At 49.3% G+C, this 20,086-nt stretch overlaps 1 protein-coding gene across 1 annotated transcript in view; it reads left to right on the top strand.

Moving 5' to 3' along the window:
• Window positions 1–15,964, top strand: part of NFATC4 (nuclear factor of activated T cells 4) — a 37,446-nt gene extending 21,482 nt beyond the window's left edge. Inside the window, exons 4-10 of the mRNA XM_060256236.1 lie at window positions 2,610–2,809; window positions 4,644–4,816; window positions 6,149–6,289; window positions 7,341–7,396; window positions 8,978–9,104; window positions 10,679–11,206; window positions 15,832–15,964. Coding sequence (XP_060112219.1) covers window positions 2,610–2,809; window positions 4,644–4,816; window positions 6,149–6,289; window positions 7,341–7,396; window positions 8,978–9,104; window positions 10,679–11,206; window positions 15,832–15,899 — 1,293 coding nt within the window. The 3' untranslated portion in view covers window positions 15,900–15,964. The remainder of the gene's footprint in view (window positions 1–2,609; window positions 2,810–4,643; window positions 4,817–6,148; window positions 6,290–7,340; window positions 7,397–8,977; window positions 9,105–10,678; window positions 11,207–15,831) is intronic.
• The last annotated feature ends 4,122 nt before the right edge of the window (window positions 15,965–20,086 follow it).

Here is a 20,086-nt window from a genome sequence, read left to right as displayed (position 1 = left end):
CTACCAAAACTAGATTTCTGCGTTTAAATAAAGGTTTTCAAATGTGAATGCGTGGGCGACATTTGGCCAGCTTGCCTGTCAAAGGAAGGTGCAGCGCAAGTCTTTTACGAGAGATGTTGTGGGAAAGGGTGGGGAATTGTGGGGAAAGGATGGTAGTGGGCTTGCCAACTCCGGGTAGGGAAAATCCTAGAGATTTGGGGTCAAAACAAAGAAGAAGATGAAGAAGATATTGGATTTATATCCTGCCCTATACTCTGAATCTCAGAGTCTCAGTGCAGCTCTCAATCTCTTTTCCCTTCCTCCCCCACAACAGACACCCTGTGAGGTGGGTGGGGCTGAGAGAGCTCTTACAGCAACTGCCCTTTCAAGGACAACTCCTACGAGAGCTATGGCTGACCCAAGGCCATTCCAGCAGGTGCAAGTGGAGGAGTGGGGAATCAAACCCAGTTCTTCCAGATAAGAGTCCACGCACTTAACCACTATACCAAACTGGCTCTCAGAAAGGCAAGACTTGGGAAGGAGAGGGTGTAATGATGCACAGGCCACCCTAAGATTAATTCCCCTCTGGCCACCATTGGGGTGGGTGGTGGGGTTGCCAGCTCCAGGTTGGGAAATACCTGGAGATTTGGGGGTGGTGCCTGGGGAGGGCAGGGTCTTCAGTGGGGGAAAGTGTCATCGATACCACCCTCAAAAGCATCCATTTTCTCCCGAGGACCTGATCTCTGTACTCCAGAGATGAGTTGCAATCAGGGTTTACGATAGGCCCTGTAATAAGAGCCCTATAAGTCTTGAAGGATTGGCTACATAAGAGGGGTGTGGCCTAATATGCAAAGGAGTTCCTGCTACCAAAAGAGCCCTGGTTGTAATTCCAGGAGATCGCCTTGAGGCCGGCATCTGTCGTCCACCCTCCAAGGCAGCAGTTTTCACCAGGGGAACCGATCTCTGTAGTCTGGAGATCAGTTGGAATTTTGGGAGGTTCCAGGCCCTACCTGGAGGTTGGCAACCCTAAGTGGTGGGAAGGTGTTGCCGCTTTGACAGGCCCCTAACAAAAGTAGCTCCCATCCGCGCCTGGCTGCAGCAGACACTGAAAGGAGCCTTGTGACTACTCAAGGGCCTCACAGATCAATGGCGACTGAAGCTCTCGTGCGGCCTTTTGTGGGTAATTCTCACTTCTTCAGACATCGTGGACTTCGGTCCACAGCAGTTCATGCCACAAGATATCTGAGAGCCTGTTAAAGTCCTGCAGCCCATCTTCACAGTTCTGGGTGTCTCCCGATTCAAGGCAATTACAAATGTGTGAGTTCTGGACGCAGCTCTTGCAGTGTACTTCAGACAAGAAGACTGAAATCTTCCTCTCCCCACTAGAAAAGGCCGGGGTTTGTGTGTGTGTGTGTGCCTCATCCTCCTTCCCTACCACATTCCCCTGTAACTGGGATCTTGGGTCTGCTCTTTCTCACGCTCTCTTCCTAGCACCACAGGGCTGCTTTCCTTCTGCAGCCATTCCTCTGCGTCACTCATTGTGAATGGTAAAGGAGGGGGCCACACGAGGGAAATTCCACCACAAATGCTATCTGGCAAATTCCCTTTTTTCTTCTCAAAGGAAGGTCCCTCTCCTGCATTTTAACTTGTCCCCTCCTTTCTCACTCCCCATCCCCCCCCCTCCGCTTCCCTGAAACCTGGCAGATCCGTATGGGCCTAAAGGCTGCTTCTCTTGACTGCTGTAGCCCTTTCTAGAATGTTCCGTCTTCCACAACGTGAGAAGAGGAGGTTAAACAAAAATAGGGTGTATTTCCCTTTAAGAGTCAAATTGACAACAGCTGGCAGTCTCAGCGTCTGATGGAAAACATCTGGGCCGCCTTGAGGCAAGACCACCGAATGGTTGACGTCTCCAGCTGCGGCAGCCCTTGCCAGAGAGAGTTCCGGATAAGAAAGCAGCAGCGGTAGTGATGGTAGTGGGAAATAGGGACGGGCCGATATACAGGAAACACCGGTATGACATCATTATTTCGGAGAATGGAAGTCCAATCCGGAGGTCTACAAAAACAGGGCTTAATCTTCTCTCCCAGAATCTATTTCAGATTTTTGAGCCTGGCCCCAAGAGAACTGCACGTGAGCGCATGATTACATTTCTTGACATTCCAGGGTTCCACAGCTGGACATTCCAGGGTTCCACAGCTGGATCAGCAACTTAATACTGTTTCTATGGCTGCATAGCCCTGCCTGATACACACAGTTCCGTGACTGTCTCCAGGCTGCCCGCTTGTAGTGAAATGTGAAAGACTTCTCCCTCTCTTTCCTCCATTGTCTCTTTTCGACCATAAACTCCTTGGGACAGGCAGCTGTCGGTTTTTGTCTGTCACACACCACCTCTCTGATGGAGCATAAGCAATTAATAAAAAACAGGATTGAAAAAAAATCTGTCCCCTGTCAGCTTTTACCAGTCATTCTTAAGAAATATTTGTTGTGTGGAGGAGGGACAGATTGGGAGAAGAACGGCATCGCAGTTTCTCATATCCACAGGTGAATCTGAAAAACTATTCTGTAGTTAAACCCGTTAAAAGATTAAGGACTAGAAGCTTATCGCGGTCCTTTCTTCTCTCCTGCGCAAGCTCTCAGGCTACGATGAGAAACCTCTGACCTTGCAAATGTTCATCGGCACGGCGGATGAACGGAATCTGCGGCCCCACGCCTTTTACCAGGTGCACCGCATCACTGGCAAGATGGTTGCCACCACCAGCTACGAATCCATCATCAGCGGCACCAAAGTCCTGGAGATGTCCCTGCTGCCTGAGAACAACATGGCTGCCAAGTAAGAGTTGACCAGGGGATTGGCATGCCGTTTGCTCACCGTTCATGGGCAAACTCCTTCCCACGGTCACAATCCATTTGCTTTAAGAAGCTGAGCTGGAGGGGGGGAAAATGACTAGAAAATGATCTCCCTAGAAACACTCTAGGAATTTCCCCATGTCTCTATGTGTCTTGACATTCTTGGGTTCCACAGCTGGATCTTTCCCCTCAGCAACTTTAACATAGATATTAGGGGAAATTCCTTCCCTTGGCCACAAGTCGTTGCCCTTAAGAAATTGAGCTGGAGAAAAAAAAATGGCCAGAAAATGGTCTCCCTAGAGACACTCTAGGAATTTCCCCATGTCTCTATGGACTTAAACATAGACATTAAGGGAAATTCCTAGAGCATCACTCAGAAGTGACTTCATAATGTCCCCGAACTCTGCCCAGGCAACTGCACTCAACATCCCCCAGCATGTGCTGAGGAAGTGCTGGCAACCCTACCAGGGTTGGGGGAATCTCCCCAGCGTGGAATGTATAGCATACATCTAACCATGCAGCGACATTAGGCACGTTATGAGTGTGCGTAAGCTGTGAATTAACACTGAGTGCACTCAACAGGGAATTGTGGCCAGTCTTGTCTCTTTGAGGAGCGTGTCTCCATGTCTTTCTGTAATATCCAATTGACTCTTTGATGTGTTACACTTAACAAAACCTTAGTTGCGCACATGGAAGCGTCATGAGTCTCCATGAAGATAAGCCAGGAAAACACAGAGGTTCGATTCGCGTCTGCACGCTATGTTTTTATCCTGCCCTTTCTCCAAGGACCTCTGTTCATCGCTTTCCCTTTTTCAATTTTATCCTCACGACAGCTCTGCGAAGTAGGTGAGACTGGGCGAAATTACAGATTGCCTAGAGACCTTCGGGACTCAGTGGGGTAATTCGGTGCTCTGTAACCATTTTGCAGCACATCTGTTCCTTCCCCATAGTTTCATGCCAGGCCACTCCTAATTTAATGGTTTTAAATAATTCCTACAAATGCTTTGGGGTTTAGAGTTCTGGGGGGGGGGGGTTGTTTTTACAAAAATATGTTGCAATATTTTCAAAGCTGTCCAAGTTCGTTTTCAAAAGCAAAGCATGACATTTGGGGGAAGAATAGAACTTGACATTTGAGGGGGAGGAAATGAATTCTGAAGTGTGTTCGGTTTTTGTATTTGCGTCTAATTATGCTTCATCTCCGAACTGGATTCCTGATTTGGCAGGAGATCTGAGTTGATGATGGATGGGTTGGTTCTAAATGTGTCACTCCGAGAATCCACTTCTGTTAGGAACATAAGAGAAGCCATATTGGATCAGGCCAATGGCCCATCCAGTCCAACACTCTGTGTCACATAAGAACATAAGAGAAGCCATGTTGGATCAGGCCAATGGCCCATCCAATCCAACACTCTGTGTCACATAAGAACACAAGAGAAGCCATGTTGGATCAGGCCAATGGCCCATCCAGTCCAACACTCTGTGTCACATAAGAACATAAGAGAAGCCATGTTGGATCAGGCCAATGGCCCATCCAGTCCAACACTCTGTGTCACAGTGGCCAAAAAGCCCAGGTGCCCTCAGGAGGTCCACCAGTGGGACCAGGACACTAGAAGCCCTCCTACTGCCCTCCCATCACCAAGAATACAGAGCATCACTTGCCCCAGACAGAGAGTTCCATCTATATCATGTGGCTACTAGCCACTGATGGACCTCTGCTCCAGATGCTGATCCAGTCTCTTGTTCAATATGTTGTCCATCTCTTGGTGGTCCCCCCACCAAGCCTTGTCGAATCTCAACTTTCTCCTTTCCCTCCCCAGCATTGACTGCGCGGGGATCCTGAAGCTGCGGAATTCAGACATTGAGCTTCGGAAGGGGGAGACAGACATCGGGCGCAAGAACACACGGGTCCGCCTGGTCTTCCGGGTCCACGTGCCCCAAGGCAACGGCAAAGTGGTCTCCATCCAGACTGCCTCAGTTCCTATTGAATGCTGTGAGTTGGGGGGTCAGAGGCGGAAGAGAGGGAGGTGGTTTTGGCTCTGCTGATGCCTTCTCATGAATCCAAAGATGGCTGCTGTTGTGTCAAACCCCCCCCCCCGCAAAGTGAGCCAGGCTACTAATGGAGCTTCCCCGTCAGGAGCACATTCAGCCTGTGCTGAGAGCACTGCACTGCCTGCCTGTTGCATACCAAATCCGTTTCAAAGTCCTGGTATTAACCTTCAAAGCCCTATATGGCCTAGGACCTACCTATCTGCGGGACCGCCTTGCCCCACATGTTCCCCAGAGAGCTCTGCAATCAAGCTCTCAAAATCTTCCCGCTGTCCCTGAGCTAAAGGAGGCTAGGCTCAACTCCATCAGAGCAAGAGCCTTCTTGGTTGCAGCCCCAATACTTCTTTGGAACACCCTTCCAGAAGCCATCAGGGGCCTGCGGGATTTATCGCCGTTCCGCAGGGCCTGCAAGGCTGAACTGTTTCAGATGGCATATAACATCTAATGGGAGAGGGCTGCCACCACATCTGGATCCATAGCGCTTTGATTACTAACTGCCCGGGATCTGAGTGCGTGAGAAAGAAAATATTGCATGACCCGCCTGAAGTAGCACCATTGTCGTTTATCTGATTGTTTTTATTGTTTTAATATTGTTTTTGTTTACTGTCTGTTTTATGCTGTCAGCCGCCTTGAGTCTGTACGGAATGGGCGGGATATAAATATCATGTAAATAAATAAAAATGGTTGAGGAACACGCACAATCCCATACAAAGTCATATGAACGTATGAAGCTGCCTTCTACTGAATCAGACCCTTGGCCCGTCGAAGTCAGTACTGTCTACTCAGACTGGCAACAGCTCCCCAGGGTCTCAAGCGGAGGTTTTTCACGCCTATTTGCCTGAGCCCTTTTTAGTTGGAGAAGCCAGGGGATTGGACCTGGGACCTTCTGCTTACCAAGCAGATGCTCTACCACTGAGCCACCGTCCCTCCCCAAAAATATAACTAGTCCTCATTTTGCGGAGGAGCTCACAGGAGAGTGGAGCTCTGGAATGTCTAAATTTTATTGTGCTCTTTCTCTCTCCCCCTCCCCCCCCAAAAATACTTGCTTCTGGGCTCAGACCTAGCCAGCAGCAGCGCTAAATATAGAGCTCTTTGTAACAAAGTCTGGGACTATGCCAGGTCGTTGTTGAGCACTTGGTGAATAAACTGCACCTAGCATAGAGCTTGGTCTCCGCTTGGTCCTTCGCAAGTTGCTCTTTAATAAACGCACATAATGCTGTCTCTCTCTCTCGCTCTCTCTCCTTATTCCCTGTTCCTGTCCCTTGTTTGCTTCCAGCCCAGCGCTCTGCTCAAGAGCTCCCCCAGGTGGAAAGCTACAGCCTCAGCGCATGCTCCATACACGGGGGCGAGGAGATGGCGATTACCGGTGCCAACTTCCTGCCTGAGTCCAAAGTTGTCTTCATTGAGCGAGGCCCTGGTAAGTGAACCGGCATTAACTTGTGGCAACAGTCACCAGTTTGGCCTTAGACGCTTTGGCACGAGTTAAGAGTTGGAGTGTCCGTCGAGCTTCCCCATTACTTGACTGACAGCATTGCAACTGATAGTGTCCGCCTGAGATACTGATGCCGTTGTGATGTGTCAAGAAAGGAGCTGCGACTGAGGAGGGGAGTAGCATTGCCGTGTCCCTGGGGCTCACAGGTATTTGCTGCCCTGTGGTGCCAACCTGCTGTGTCAAGCCTCCGTCCCCCACAACCCCCATAGTTGGTATAAGCACAGGAGTTGCCACTGTTGAAGGGCAGAGTGACCCGTCCTGGGGAAAGGCCTCTTCAACCCCACCCCCCCTGCCCTTCTATCTCAGCCTCTTCAGCACAGCCAGCTTGATTTGCAGGTCCTTCCCTAGTGACAGCTTCAACAGAGGTGATGGACAACTCAGTTTTGCCTCACCATACCTATGCTGGCGTAAAGAATGGAGCCACCGTGTGCAGTGGCACGATATCACTCGTTATTGGTTATCGGAGGCCGAAAATGGGTCTGCTGTTTCTGGCATGACTTTCCTGTAACCTTCCGAGAGCCAGCTGGTAGGTTTTAGCCTGAGACATCAAGACCCATTCTTAAACTGGCGGAAGATTTGCCGCTTAAGGGGCAGAGAGAGGCTCCGATATCACTTCCTGTGTTACCTGGAAATGACCTCACTGTGTTGCTGGGAATGCTTTAGCATTCGGCCCAAACTGTGGTTGAACCACAATGTCCCTGGGAACACCCTGACGTCACTTCCAGTCTGGTTGGAAGCGACATCTGTGCATGGGGCACCGGCCATTGCCTCCCCGTCCCACCCCCACCCCCCCACCCCCATTTTTCTCCTGCTGAGCAGCAATGGGAAAGGTCTTCTGGAGGCGGGAGATCCCCTGCCTTCCGTGGGATCTTGACAACCCTGCCCGTTCTCTTTTCTCGCCATCCTGATCCTCCACTCACTGTGCTGCCTCTGGGCCCCTCCTATCTGTGGTCGCTCAGTCTCTTTTTGATTTCAGATGGAAAGCTCCAGTGGGAAGAGGAAGCGAGCATTAATCGGTTGAAAAGCACGGAGGTGAGGATCCCAGATGGGGATTCCCCCCCCCATCCCATCCCAATGCAATGTGTTTTATTTCTCTTTGAAAATGAGCACGCTGTGTTTTCTTTGCTCTCTCTCTCTCTCAATGTCTTTTTCCAGTTGCTGTAGAGCAGGGGTGGCCAACGGTAGCTCTCCAGATGTTTTTTGCCTACAACTCACATCAGCCCCAGCCAGCATGGCCAATGGCCGGGGCTGATGGGAGCCGTAGGCAAAAAACATCTGGAGAGCTCTAGAGCAGGGGTGGCCAAACTACACGTGGCTCTTTCACACACATTGTGTGGCTCTCAAAGCCCCCCCTGCAAACAGCTTGGAGAAAGCATTTCACTCTTTAAGTCGTTTCGCCGAGCCAGCCGGCAGTTTAGAGAATGCATTTAAAGTTGTTTTCTTTCCACCTCTCCTTCCCCTCCATCTATTTGCTATCCTTCCTTCTTGTCTTGTGGCTCTCAAACACCTGACATTTGTTCTGTGCGGCTCTTGCATTAAGCAAGTTTGGTCACGCCTTCTCTAGAGATTACCATTGTCTTAGCTTTCTCTTAGGCAATGACCGAAATGTCACACCGACTGTTGCCCAATATATATCTGCGGCTCTGAGATTTCAGGACAATGCTCAGCTTGAGTTTAGATAACTGTCTTGGAACCCGCGACGCCTTCTTTGAGTGAGATGCTTATAATCAAGGCTTTTTTTGAGCAGGAACTCACAGGAACACAGTCCCGGTTAACTAAGCATATGGGAGCGTGGCCTAATATGCAATAGAGTTTGTGTCGGGCTTTTCTCGCAAAAAAAACTCTGTGCGAACCAATGGTGGTGTCAGGGGTGTGGCCTAATATGCAAATGAGTCCCTGCTGGACCCTTTCTACAAAAAAGCCCTGATTTGTAACGTAGTCGCTTTCTTGATTAGTCATTCATTTCTTTTCGTGTTAAAGTCTGTAGGAGTGTTTACTATGTTTTTTTTTCTTTTCTCCTGCTTTATTTTAGAAATCTATGTCTTATGTATATTTTTGTTCCACTTCAATGCGTTTGAGTTACGTAGGTGGTGGAAAGTGCCATCAAGTCACAGCTGTGGGTGAGGCCAAGAGGCGTTCAGAGGTGGTTTGCTATTGCTTGCCCTCCCCGTCACGATCCTCATATTCCTTGGAGGTCTCACCTCCGAATACTAGCCAGGGCTGACCCTATTTAGCTTCCAAGATCTGGCAAGATGGGGCCAGCCTCGGCTATCAGGATAGGGCTGAGTGACATGGACATGCCTGGTAACCAGTGTTCTGTCTAAACTGTGAAGTCTTGTGAGCAAAATTTCTACTTTGTGAGCCACTGGCGTTAAAGTTGTGAGCGACTGCATGAATCAGTTTGCTCTAGAGCTATTTTTCCTCAGCTGAGCCAAAATGGTGTGAGTCGGAGGCTAAAAAATTGTGAGCTAGCTCACACTAATTCAGCTTAGAGGGAACATTGCTTAACACGAGGAGCGGCTTCTGGGGCTACAGACGTGCAAAAGAAGGGAATATGGCCAGTGAGGCTGGCTGAGGACTTTGAAGAGCAGGATGTCTCATTCTCTGCTGCAGATCTCACTGACCCTCACAGTCCCAGAATACAACAACAAGCGAGTGTCGCGGCCGGTTCAGACGTACTTCTACGTTTCGAACGGACGACGGAAAAGGAGTCCCGCTCAGGCCTTCAAATACTTACCTGGTATGTAAAGGCACAAACCAGGGGCAGGGAAGAAACGCGGGGGTCATTAATGTAGGGTTGCCGGGCAGCAACTGGTGGGAGAGCTGTGCGTGGGGTTATTGTGGGGTGGGCACAGAACTAGGTGCGATGTCACGTGACTTCCCAAAGAAAAACAGAAAATGACATATGATGGCTGAAAGATGTGATTGGAAGTCTTGTGGTTAAACCAGAGTTTCCAGTGATTCCTAGAGCTACCAGGAAAATCCCTAGAGCTACTGGAAAATCTATGGTTTTTTCATAGAGCTTCAGGTGACTCCTAGAGTAATCCTGTGTTATTTGCATTGTTGTTGTTTTTTACTGAAAGGGATGGTGTAGGTTCCCCCCCCCCTTTTAATTTTTTTTTTCTTTTACTTTTTCTCCCACCGCCACCCTCGGGGGAATGGGAACCCTACATTAATTTAATTTTGCTGATCCCGCTTCCTTCTCTGTTTCTCCTGTTTAAAACAATTTATTGTAATATACTGTAATGACATATAATCATTTGTCATTAAATGTCGATACACATATATAACATTTTCTCCATCCCACCCCCCCTTTTGTGGCCCCCAGCAGTGCATGCCCCCTGATCAAACGTCCCCGTATTTTTAATCTAATTTGTTATAAGGTAATAAGCTCTGTCCATTAGAAGAAGAAGAAGAAGATATTGGATTTATATCCCGCCCTCCACTCCGAAGAGTCTCAGAGCGGCTCACAATCTCCTTTACCTTCCTCCCCCACAACAAATAATAATAATAATAATAATAACTTTTAATTTCTATCCCGCCCTCCCCGCCAAAGCAGGCTCAGGGCGGCTTACAACATAAAATACATTATACATCAGATTACATAAATTGCAAATAAAATCCAAGTTAAGACAAATTACAAGTTAAAATTTACAAATTACAATGGTGCTAAAACATTCGATCTTCAATAATTCCATAAAATTCAGTAACCAAGAGCAATTTTTTTAGAGGCATTTCCTAGTTTATCATTGGTTGAAGGCTAGTTTATAGAGGTGGGTCTTACAGGCCCTGCGGAACTGTTCCAAACTCCGCAGGGCCCGCACCTCTACCGGGAGTTGATTCCACAGCAGTGGAGCAGCAATAGAGAAGGCCCTATCTCGGGTGGCCTTCAATCTGGCCTCCCTTGGCCCAGGGACGGTCAGCTGGTTTTTTCCAGCCGACCGCAATGCTCTTTGGGGCTCATATGGGGAGAGACGGTCCTTCAGGTAGGCAGGTCCTCGGCCATATAGGGCTTTAAAGGTGATAACCAGCACCTTGTAACGAACTCGGTATCCCACTGTGAGGTGGGTGGGGCTGGAGAGGGCTCTCCCAGCAGCTGCCCTTTCAAGGACAACCTCTGCCAGAGCTATGGCTGACCCAAGGCCATTCCAGCAGATGCAAGTGGAGGAGTGGGGAATCAAACCCGGTTCTCCCAGATAAGAGTCCGCACACTTAACCACTACACCAAACTGGCTCTCATTAGAAAATCTTTCTCCGAAAAAACTCAAAAGTTATAATCCCTCTTCATATTATTTCTTCTCTGTTTCTCTATAGTGATCTTCAAGGAAGAACCCCTTCCGGATTCACCACTCCGTAGTTTCCCCCCTGCCTCTCAAAGCGCCCCATTCCTTTCACAGTCCCTCCAGAGCTCCATGGATTTCTCTCCTTCTAGACCTCCCTTTCCTTATTGCCCAGACCGCTCCCCGCCCTGTTCCCCCTACAGTCCAGACTGGGGCCCTTGCTCATTTCCTACCCCTCCCCATTACAGCCCTTCCTTCCGTTTCCCGTCCAGTGAGGCCTATCAGGGCAACCACCTCTCTGTGCCCCTCCTCGCTCCGGGAGACCTGCCCCACTTCCTTCCTTTGGATTGCCACCCTCCTAATTTCCAGTCCCTCAGTCCTCAACTCAGCCCTCAGCCCCCAGGGCACAGAGAAGCCCACGGTGATGACAAGACTCCTGAGTGGACAGATCTTGAGCTTGAGCCTGTGGAGCTGAACACCAAAGACATGGAGAAATCGGGATTTGGCGGCAGTGGCGGCTTCCGGGCTAACCTGCCTGTCCATGGGATCACGCTGGAGGAAGGTAAAGCAGGAGTCGGGCATTTTGCTTCTAATATAATAAATATTAATTTCAGGGGTCAAGAATCATATATTAAAAACAGAAACCTTTTTTGAGAGGAGAGTTTTTCCCCAGTATCAATCAGTCTAGGGATGCCCGTCTCCAGGCGGGGACTGGAATTGCAGCTCTAGAGTACAGAGATCAGTTCCCCTGGAGAAAAGGGATGCTTTGGAGGGTGGACTCTATAGCAGGGGTGGCCAGCGGTAGCTCTCTAGATGTTTTTTGCCTACAACTCCCATCAGCCCCAGCCAGCATGGCCAATGGCTGGGGCTGATGGGAGTTGTAGGCAAAAAACATCTGGAAAGCTACCGTTGGCCACCCCTGCTCTATAGCATTGTGCCTGACTGGGGTCCCGGTCCTCCCCAGGCTCCATCCCCAAATATCCAGGAGTTTTCCAACCTGGAACTGGCAACCCTACCCCCCATCCCCCACTGGTGGCCAGGGAGAAGAAGATTTATTTATTTATTTATTTAGGATTTATATCCCGCCTTTCCCACAAGTGGCTCAGGGCGGCTTCCAAAAATTGGTCAACATAAAATTAAACACTTTTAAATATATAGGCAATTAAATATTTAAAACAGTTAAAACCTTAAAACCAATAAACATTCCAGTTTCATATAAAACAGACGTCTGGCAAGCTACATTGAGTTCTCATCTTAGCTAGATGTAGGCTAACCGGAAGAGGGTCGTCTTACAGGCCCTGCGGAACTGAACAAGGTCCCGCAGGGCCCTCACCTCCTCCGGCAGCTGGTTCCACCATGTAGGGGCCATAACGGAGAAGGCCCTTTCTCTGGTGGATTTCAAGCGGGCTTCTTTTGGCCCAGGGATAGTGAGGAGGTTTTGTGTTCCCGACCTCAGTGCTCTCTGGGGAACATGTGGGGAGAGATGGTCCTTCAGGTAGGCAGGTCCCAGGCCATATAGGGCTTTAAAGGTAATAACCAGCACCTTGTACCGGACTCGGTATATCACTGGAAGCCAGTGCAGGGTCCAAAGACCAGGCCGAATGTGTCCCCACTTTGGGAGACCCAATAACAGCCGGGCCGCGGCATTCTGCACCAGCTGTAATTTCTGAGTTCGGGACAGGGGCAGCCCCATGTAGAGGGCATTGCAGTAGTCCAACCTCGAGGTGACCGTAGCATGGATCACTGTTGCTAGGTCGTCGCGCTCCAGGAATGGGGCCAGCTGCCTTGCCCGCCTAAGATGAAAGAACGCGGACTTGGCAGCTGCTGCTATTTGAGCCTCCATCTTTAGGGAAGGCTCCAATAGCACCCCCAAGCTCCTGACCCTGTCCGCCGCTATCAGCGGCGCACCGTCAAAAACTGGTAGGGGGAATCCCCAACCCCCCAGGCCGCGGCGACCCAAGCAAACGACCTCTGTCTTCGCCAGATTTAGCTTCAGCCCACTCAGTCTGAGCCACTCAGCCACGGCCTGTAGTGCCCGTTCGAGATTTTCCGGGGCGCAGACCGGCCGGCCGTCCATCAGTAGATAGAGCTGGGTGTCATCAGCATACTGGTGACACCCTAGCCCGTACCTTCGGGCAATCTGGGCAAGAGGCCGCATGTAGATGTTAAATAACATCGGGGAGAGAACCGCCCCTTGGGGCACACCACAATCGAGTGTGCACATCCAGAATAGTTCCCCCCCAATTGCGACCCTTTGTCCCCGACCTTCCAGGAAAGAGGAAAGCCACTGTAAGGCCAACCCCTGAATCCCTGCGTCGGCAAGGCGGCACGTCAGTAGCCGATGGTCGACCGTGTCGAATGCAGCCGACAGGTCTAACAGCATCAGCACCACCGAGCCGCCCCGATCCAGATGCCGTTGAAGGTCATCCACTAGGGCGACCAACACCGTCTCTGTCCCATGTCCTGGGCGAAAGCCGGACTGAAATGGGTCTAGGACGGAAGCGTCCTCCAGGAAAGTCTGTAACTGCATCGCCACTGCCCTCTCAATAAGTTTGCCCAAAAAGGGCAAATTTGAGACCGGCCGATAGTGTGCCAATTGGGCCGGATCTAAAGATGGTTTTTTTTAGGAGGGGACGGACCACAGCCTCTTTGAGCGGCGATGGAAAATGCCCTTCCGTCAGGGATCTATTTATGATATCCCGTATAGGATATCTGAGATCCCTCTGGCAGGATTTAATAAGCCAGGAAGGGCATGGGTCCAATTTACAAGTTGTTGGGCGAGCCGATAAGAGAATCCTGTCAACTTCCTCCAGGCTGAGGGGGCTAAAGCCATCCAGAGTATAATCCGAAGACAGGCTCGGGGCCTCGGTTTCGCTGACTGTCTCAAAACTGGCAGGTGGTTCGGGGCGGAGTGACGCGATTTTATCCACAAAAAATTTCGCAAAAGCCTCACAGCCTATTTCCAATTCAATAGAATTTGGTCTGCCTTGCGGCAGCGTTGTAAGTTCTCTAATTATGTCAAACAATTGTGCCGGGCGCGAAGTTGCGGACGCAATCTTAGCCGCAAAGAATACTTTCTTTGCGGATTTGATTGCCATCTCATAGGCCTTCAAACTCTCTCTATAAGATGTTCGGGTCACTTCGTCTCGAGTACGCCGCCATTGCCTCTCCAGTCGTCCCCGCTTTTGTTGCCGCAGCCCCTGGTTGAACCAGGGCGACGGCTTCGGGCGGGGGCTGAGAGAGATTTGACAGAAGCCGCCCTTTCAAGGACAACCTCTGCCAGAGCTATGGCGGACCCAAGGCCATTCTAGCAGGTGCAAGTGGGGGAATCAAACCCGGTTCTACCAGATAGGAGTCCGCACACTTAACCACTATACCAGACTGGCTCTCCTATTGAATAGAGACTATTGAATATCCTATTGAATAGAGACTATTCAAACGAAGTTTGGCTATATTCCTGATGAGTAGAGTAGCAGGTTTACATCTCCTGTATTACTGTCTGGTGCATTTTTATCCCAGTCTTGGAGCTTGGAGTGTCTTTGGTGGTGGTAGTGGTTCTTCTTCTTCTCAAAAGCTGTATGTGTGTGTGTGTGTTTGTGTGTGTGTGTAGTTGGCTCTGCCTCCTATGCGGGACATTTTGTAGCTGATTCCATCTCCAATGGCTGCCATTCTGTGATTGCACCCACTACAACGTGTGGGGTTGTCCGCCCCCAGTTGGGAGTAAAAATAAATGTATAAAGGAAATCCCATGTAAATAACTAAACCACCTTCTATAAATATTAATGTATTATGTTGATATTGTTAAAAGTAATACCTTATACAAGAATGTAAAGTGCTACCTCAAGGAATATCTGTGTGCTTATTTGAAAACTATAATTCGTATCGTAGAAACTTTTACATTGAGTCATTTAACCGTGTAACATCTTAGAAGTTTAAATGTTTAGTCACTTTAGTGAGAGCCAGTTTGGTGTAGCGGTTAAGTGTGCGGACTCTTATCTATGAGAACCGGGTTCGATTCCCCACTCCTCCACTTGCACCTGCTGGGATGGCCTTGGGTCAGCCATAACTCTCGCAAGAGTTGTCCTTGAAAGGGCATCTGCTATGAGAGCCTTCTCAGCCCCACCCACTTCACAGGGTGCCTGTTGTGGAGGGAGAAGATATAGGAGATTGTAAGCTGCTCTGAGTCTCTGATTCAGAGAGAAGGGCGGGGTATAAATCTGCAATTCTTCTTCTTTACAATGGAACATAAAGGCCTCAGTTGCCGAAGTTCCAAACGTATCACAAATTTGCTGGCTTCCTCAGAGGTAGCTAATGCCACAAACTGCCTTACCAAAAAGTCATAAAAGCTTGCCCAAGCCACCTGGGTGTCCTATTATATCAGGATGCGATTCATTATTGGGACCACTTTCTAAATATTTGGATTCGTTCCTTAAACCAGTTGTGAAAAATATGTCATCACATATACAAGATTCTTGTGGTATATCCCAGGGGTGGCCAACGGTAGCTCTCCAGATGTTTGTTGCCTACAATTGCCATCAGCCCCAGCCATTGGCCATGCTGGCTGGGGCTGATGGGAGTTGTAGGCAAAAAACATCTGGAGAGCTACCGTTGGCCACCCCTGGGATATACAATATACTTGTCTATATCACAAGCATCTTTTGGGTTTTGAGCAACTTGTGCATTGAGCAGCTTGTGATGCAATTAAGTTTGTGGCAACCAACCAACACTGTTCTCCAGCTTGTGACCACTGGAAATTTTGCTGTCAAGTGCTATGGATGGACCTCAACTCCATGAACGTGCCCACTCCTTTTTCAAAAGCCATCTCAGCTGTCGTCTTTGGAGGCCATGGCTTGGTTCATGCACACAGTTGGAGGAGGGTGGCAGAGAACAAACTGTGCCGCTTCCAACCTCAGGGGGGGAATCACTTGCTACCCAATATTCCAGGCCTGCAGACAGATGTGCCCAAATGAACCATTAAAGGTGTGGGGCTGGCCAGCCGTTCTTCTCTGCTTATGGGAGGGTGGGGCAGGGTAAACTGGTAGCAAAGCTCTTTTCCAGGTCCATTTCCCCCCCTTCCCGGTATGCCCTGGCATACACCACAGGTGCAAGGCAGAATTTTCCCAAGCTTCCTTAGGCTAGAAGTTTTGATGTCTTAGTTTACATCTCTTAACTGTTTCCTCTCCTCAGTGACCGAGATAATCGGCAGGGACCTGAGTGACTTCCCCAAGCCGTCCTGCGAAGGAGGGCACAGCTGAGAAACTGCCCCATCCCACAGCGCCCCGGATCCTCCCAGCCAATCGGAGGCTCAGCTCAGGCAGGCGACCTGGAGAAAGTTGTCAACAGCGAGAATGGCTTTGAGCGACATATTCTCTCATTTGAGGGAATCTCATATTGACCCGTCTGCCATCGAGTTTCCTGCCTATCGCCCCCCCCCCCCCCGTATTTTTATCCTTGCTTCTTTTCCTTCTCTCAAGGTTTCTGTAAGGACGTAACTCAAAAGTGGATGAAAGCAATGGTACATCCTGCAGTTTTTAATATCCTCCAAGGACTTCCTGCTAGAAGCCTCCGGAGATAAACGGGAATCTGATTGAAGACCAGCACTGCCTGTTCGCATCCTGAGCAGTGGAATCCTTCCTCTGTTCATCAGATCTCTTTTTCATGCTCTCGATGCTAGTGCATATGGCAGGATCCCGCGACAATGAGTTCCACTGGTTCTCTTGCTCTGCTCGGCCATCGAAATGAGACCATCTGGTCGACAGTAAATTGTGCCTGTCTGATCCAGGGGTCCCCAATCTAGGTGCCGGCTAGGTATTTAGATAAAGTGGGCGGAGCCAAGGGAGGCTTTTGCCCAGCAGGGTTTCTGATTGGCCACCAAAGATTTGATTGGCTGTGCGAGTTTTTTTTTTTTTTAAACATTGCTTCGGCACCAGCTGCCCCCACAGCCCAAGGATCTTCACTGCATGACCGAGGGGAAGGGGTGGCTGCTGTTCTGCGGCTGGCTCCGCCTCCTGGAGCAGCCATTTTGTGGCTGCACCCACCGCACTGTGTGAGAATTCCAAAAGTGCCAAAGGCTCAAGAAGGTTGGAGAACCCAAGGTTGGAAACCCCTGACGTAATCTTTCTTCTCCATCTGTCCAACCTTCCTTATCTCCCTCTCCCCCCCCCAAAAAAAAGTCACCGTGTTATCGAGTTTGTTCCCATCGAGACCCTATTTCCTTTGCCTTCTCTTCTGTGCTGCAGAAGGCGTCCAGGTGCTTCTCACCCCTGTATTCTAGATGGTTGGTTCCTAATGGCAGCACGAGAGAGGCATGAGAAACGAGATTTGTGCTTTGGCAAATTGCATCCTCAGTATGAAGATCAGGAACAGCAGAACATAGGGCTTTTTTTGTAGCAGGAATTCCCTTGCGTATTAGTCCACACCCTCCTGATGCAGCCAATCCTCCTGGAGCTTACAGTAGGTCCTGGAAGCTCTTGGAGGATTGGCTACATCAGGGGGTGTGGCCTAATATGCAAAGGAGTTCCTGCTACTAAAAAAAAGCCCTGAGAGTAGCATCTCCGTTGCTATCAGCCAAGCAGAGCTTTAGGGGAGTGCTGGGCACGCTCCAGAGCTGCGGGCTTCAGCCTTTACAAACCCACGACTCACCTTTTGAACCTTCCTGTGATGTGCTTGCGGGGCATCACAGCAGGGCTTTTTTTGTAGCAGGAACTCCTTTGCATATTAGGCCACACACCCCTAATGTAGGCAATCCTCCAAGAGCTTACAGGGCTCTTAGTACAGGGCCTACTGTAAGCTCCAGGAGGATTGGCTACATCAGGGGTGTGTGGCCTAATATGCAAAGGAGTTCCTGCTACAAAAAAAAGCCCTGCGTCAAAGGAAGCCACAGACACGCTACCTGCAGTGTTTCCCTGACAGATGCTCCGACTTCGCCAAGGTGCCAGCTCTGCGTGGAGAAGGCAGAAAGCTTGACACCAAGGGATCCCTTTGTATTTTGCCTCTATTAATGTCTCCCCATCCTTCATCTCTGCCGTGTTCTGTGGTGCAAAGAGCCTTCTGAGGAACATTCGCAGTCAATTCCGCGTTTCCCAATAGCCAGCCATCTCCCTCCAGTCCAGAAATGGTTTGGAATCGGGTCCCTGCTGAAGAAACTGCCATTGTGTTTGCAGGGGCTGCTTCTACCAGAGGTAGAAGGATGATACAGTGTGATAGGTTTTTTTGCATTACTGATTGTATTTTGTGGTTCTAAGTGAGAAGGCGGTGGGGTTGGCGTGTCTCTAGAAGACACAGTGCAGGGTGATTGTTGCTGGAGCTAATTGGAGGTGCTAGTCCTCGTGGACACTGCTTTTATTAGAGTTCAATGCAAGAGATAGGTTTCACCAGGCCTATGTGTATATACATACCACGGGTGCTTCAGGGTGAAAAGACGACTAACCTTTTTTTAAAAAAGCAGCAGAGCTGCTTTTGAAACATGGTGCCAAATCTATGTGGGTTTTTCCCCCTCCAGGGCTGAGCTCTGGAGAAGAAAAAGGTTCGGCAAACTGAACGGCAGAAGCTGGCTTTGAGCAGCGCTGATTGGCTGGTACCTGTGACGTCGCCAGTAGACCTTCCCTCAAGCAGATTTTTGCACATTGTAAAAGGTTTCTTTTTTATTAAGGCGATGAATGAACAGGTAAAAGTACGTGCAGCACCTTTTTACAAATGTAAAAGGTGAGCCGCCCTCTTATAGCATGGAGGGAAGACTATGAGTGACAGCCTAACCTACCTTTGACACGCTGATTCTGAAGTTGGAGGGAATCCGAACTCAGCGCTGCCGCTGAAGATTCTGCCACGAATTCTCTCTTTTTAACCTTTCTCTTGGCCCTGAGTTTCTCGGCTTTTATATATGTATATATATATTTTAAAATAACCAGTTTTTTAGCCCTTAAACCTGAGGAAATAAGCTTGAAAATATATGGTGGGGGAAAACTCAGAAGCCATAGCTGGCCTGAACAGGAATTCCAGTGACCAGAGGCCCTCAGTTGTTCCCAGGAGTCCACGGTAAAAGGTTCGAATAAGGCAGAAAGGACCGGATGTATGGGACTGGTGCATCAAGCACACAAGTTGCCACATTTCAACTTTTCTGGGCTTTCAGTCAGGATGACCTCGACGAGGAACTTTTCATTAAGTTGGTTCTGCTAGGGTTGCCAACCTCCAGGTGGAGCCTGGAACATAAGAACATAAGAGAAGCCATGTTAGATCAGGCCAATGGCCCATCCAGTCCAGCACTCTGGGTCACATAAGAACATAAGAGGAGCCATGTTGGATCAGGCCAGTGGCCCATCCAGTCCAACACTCGGTGTCACATAAGAACATAAGGGAAGCCATGTTGGATCAGGCCAGTGGCCCATCCAGTCCAACACTCAGTGTCACATAAGAACATAAGAGAAGCCATGTTGGATCAGGCCAATGTCCCATCCAGTCCAGCACTCTGTGTCACATAAGAACATAAGAGAAGCCACGTTAGATCAGGCCAATGGCCCATCCAGTCCAACACTCTATGTCACATAAGAACATAAGAGAAGCCACGTTAGATCAGGCCAGTGGCCCATCCAGTCCAACACTCTGTGTCACATAAGAACATAAGAGAAGCCATGTTGGATCAGGCCAATGGCCCATCCAGTCCAGCACTCTGTGTCACTTAAGAACATAAGAGAAGCCATGTTAGATCAGGCCAATGGCCCATCCAGTCCAACACTCTGTCACACAGTGGCCAAAAAAATTATACACACACACACGCACATACACACTGTGGCTAATAGCCACTGATGGACCTCTGCTCCATATTTTTATCTAACCCCCTCTTGAAGGTGGCTATGCTTGTGGCCGCCACCACCTCCTGTGGCAGTGAATTCCACATGTTAATCACCCTTTGCGTGAAGAAGTACTTCCTTCTATCTGTTTTAACCTGTCTGCTCAGCAATTTCATCGAATGCCCACGAGTTCTTGTATTGTGAGAAAGGGAGAAAAGTACTTCTTTCTCTACTTTCTCCATCCCATGCATTATCTTGTAAACCTCTATCATGTTATCCCGCAGTCGATGTTTCTCCAAGCTAAAGAGCCCCAAGCGTTTCAACCTTTCTTCGTAGGGAATTTTACATGTGATCTCCAGGTACAATGATCAGTTCCCCTAGAGCAGAGGTGGCCAAATTGTGGCTTTTTCACACATAACTGTCTGGTTCTCAAAGCCGCCACTCCCCCACAGGCCAGCTTGGAGAAGGCATTTGTCTCTTTAAATCACTTCACCAAGCTAGCTGGGGGCTTGGAGAATGCATATAAAGTTAAAGTTGCTATCTTTCCATTTCTCCCTCCCCATTTTCTTCCTCCCTCCCTCAAACATCTGCCATTCTTGTGGCTCTCAAATATCTCATGTTTATTCTATGTGGCTCTTATGTTTGGCCACCACCGC

This window comes from Heteronotia binoei, chromosome 15 (assembly GCF_032191835.1).
Source record: "Heteronotia binoei isolate CCM8104 ecotype False Entrance Well chromosome 15, APGP_CSIRO_Hbin_v1, whole genome shotgun sequence".
NCBI classification, from domain to species: Eukaryota; Metazoa; Chordata; class Lepidosauria; order Squamata; family Gekkonidae; genus Heteronotia; species Heteronotia binoei.
Note: the sequence above shows the minus strand (reverse complement) of the source record. Positions and strands in the feature narration are given on the sequence as shown.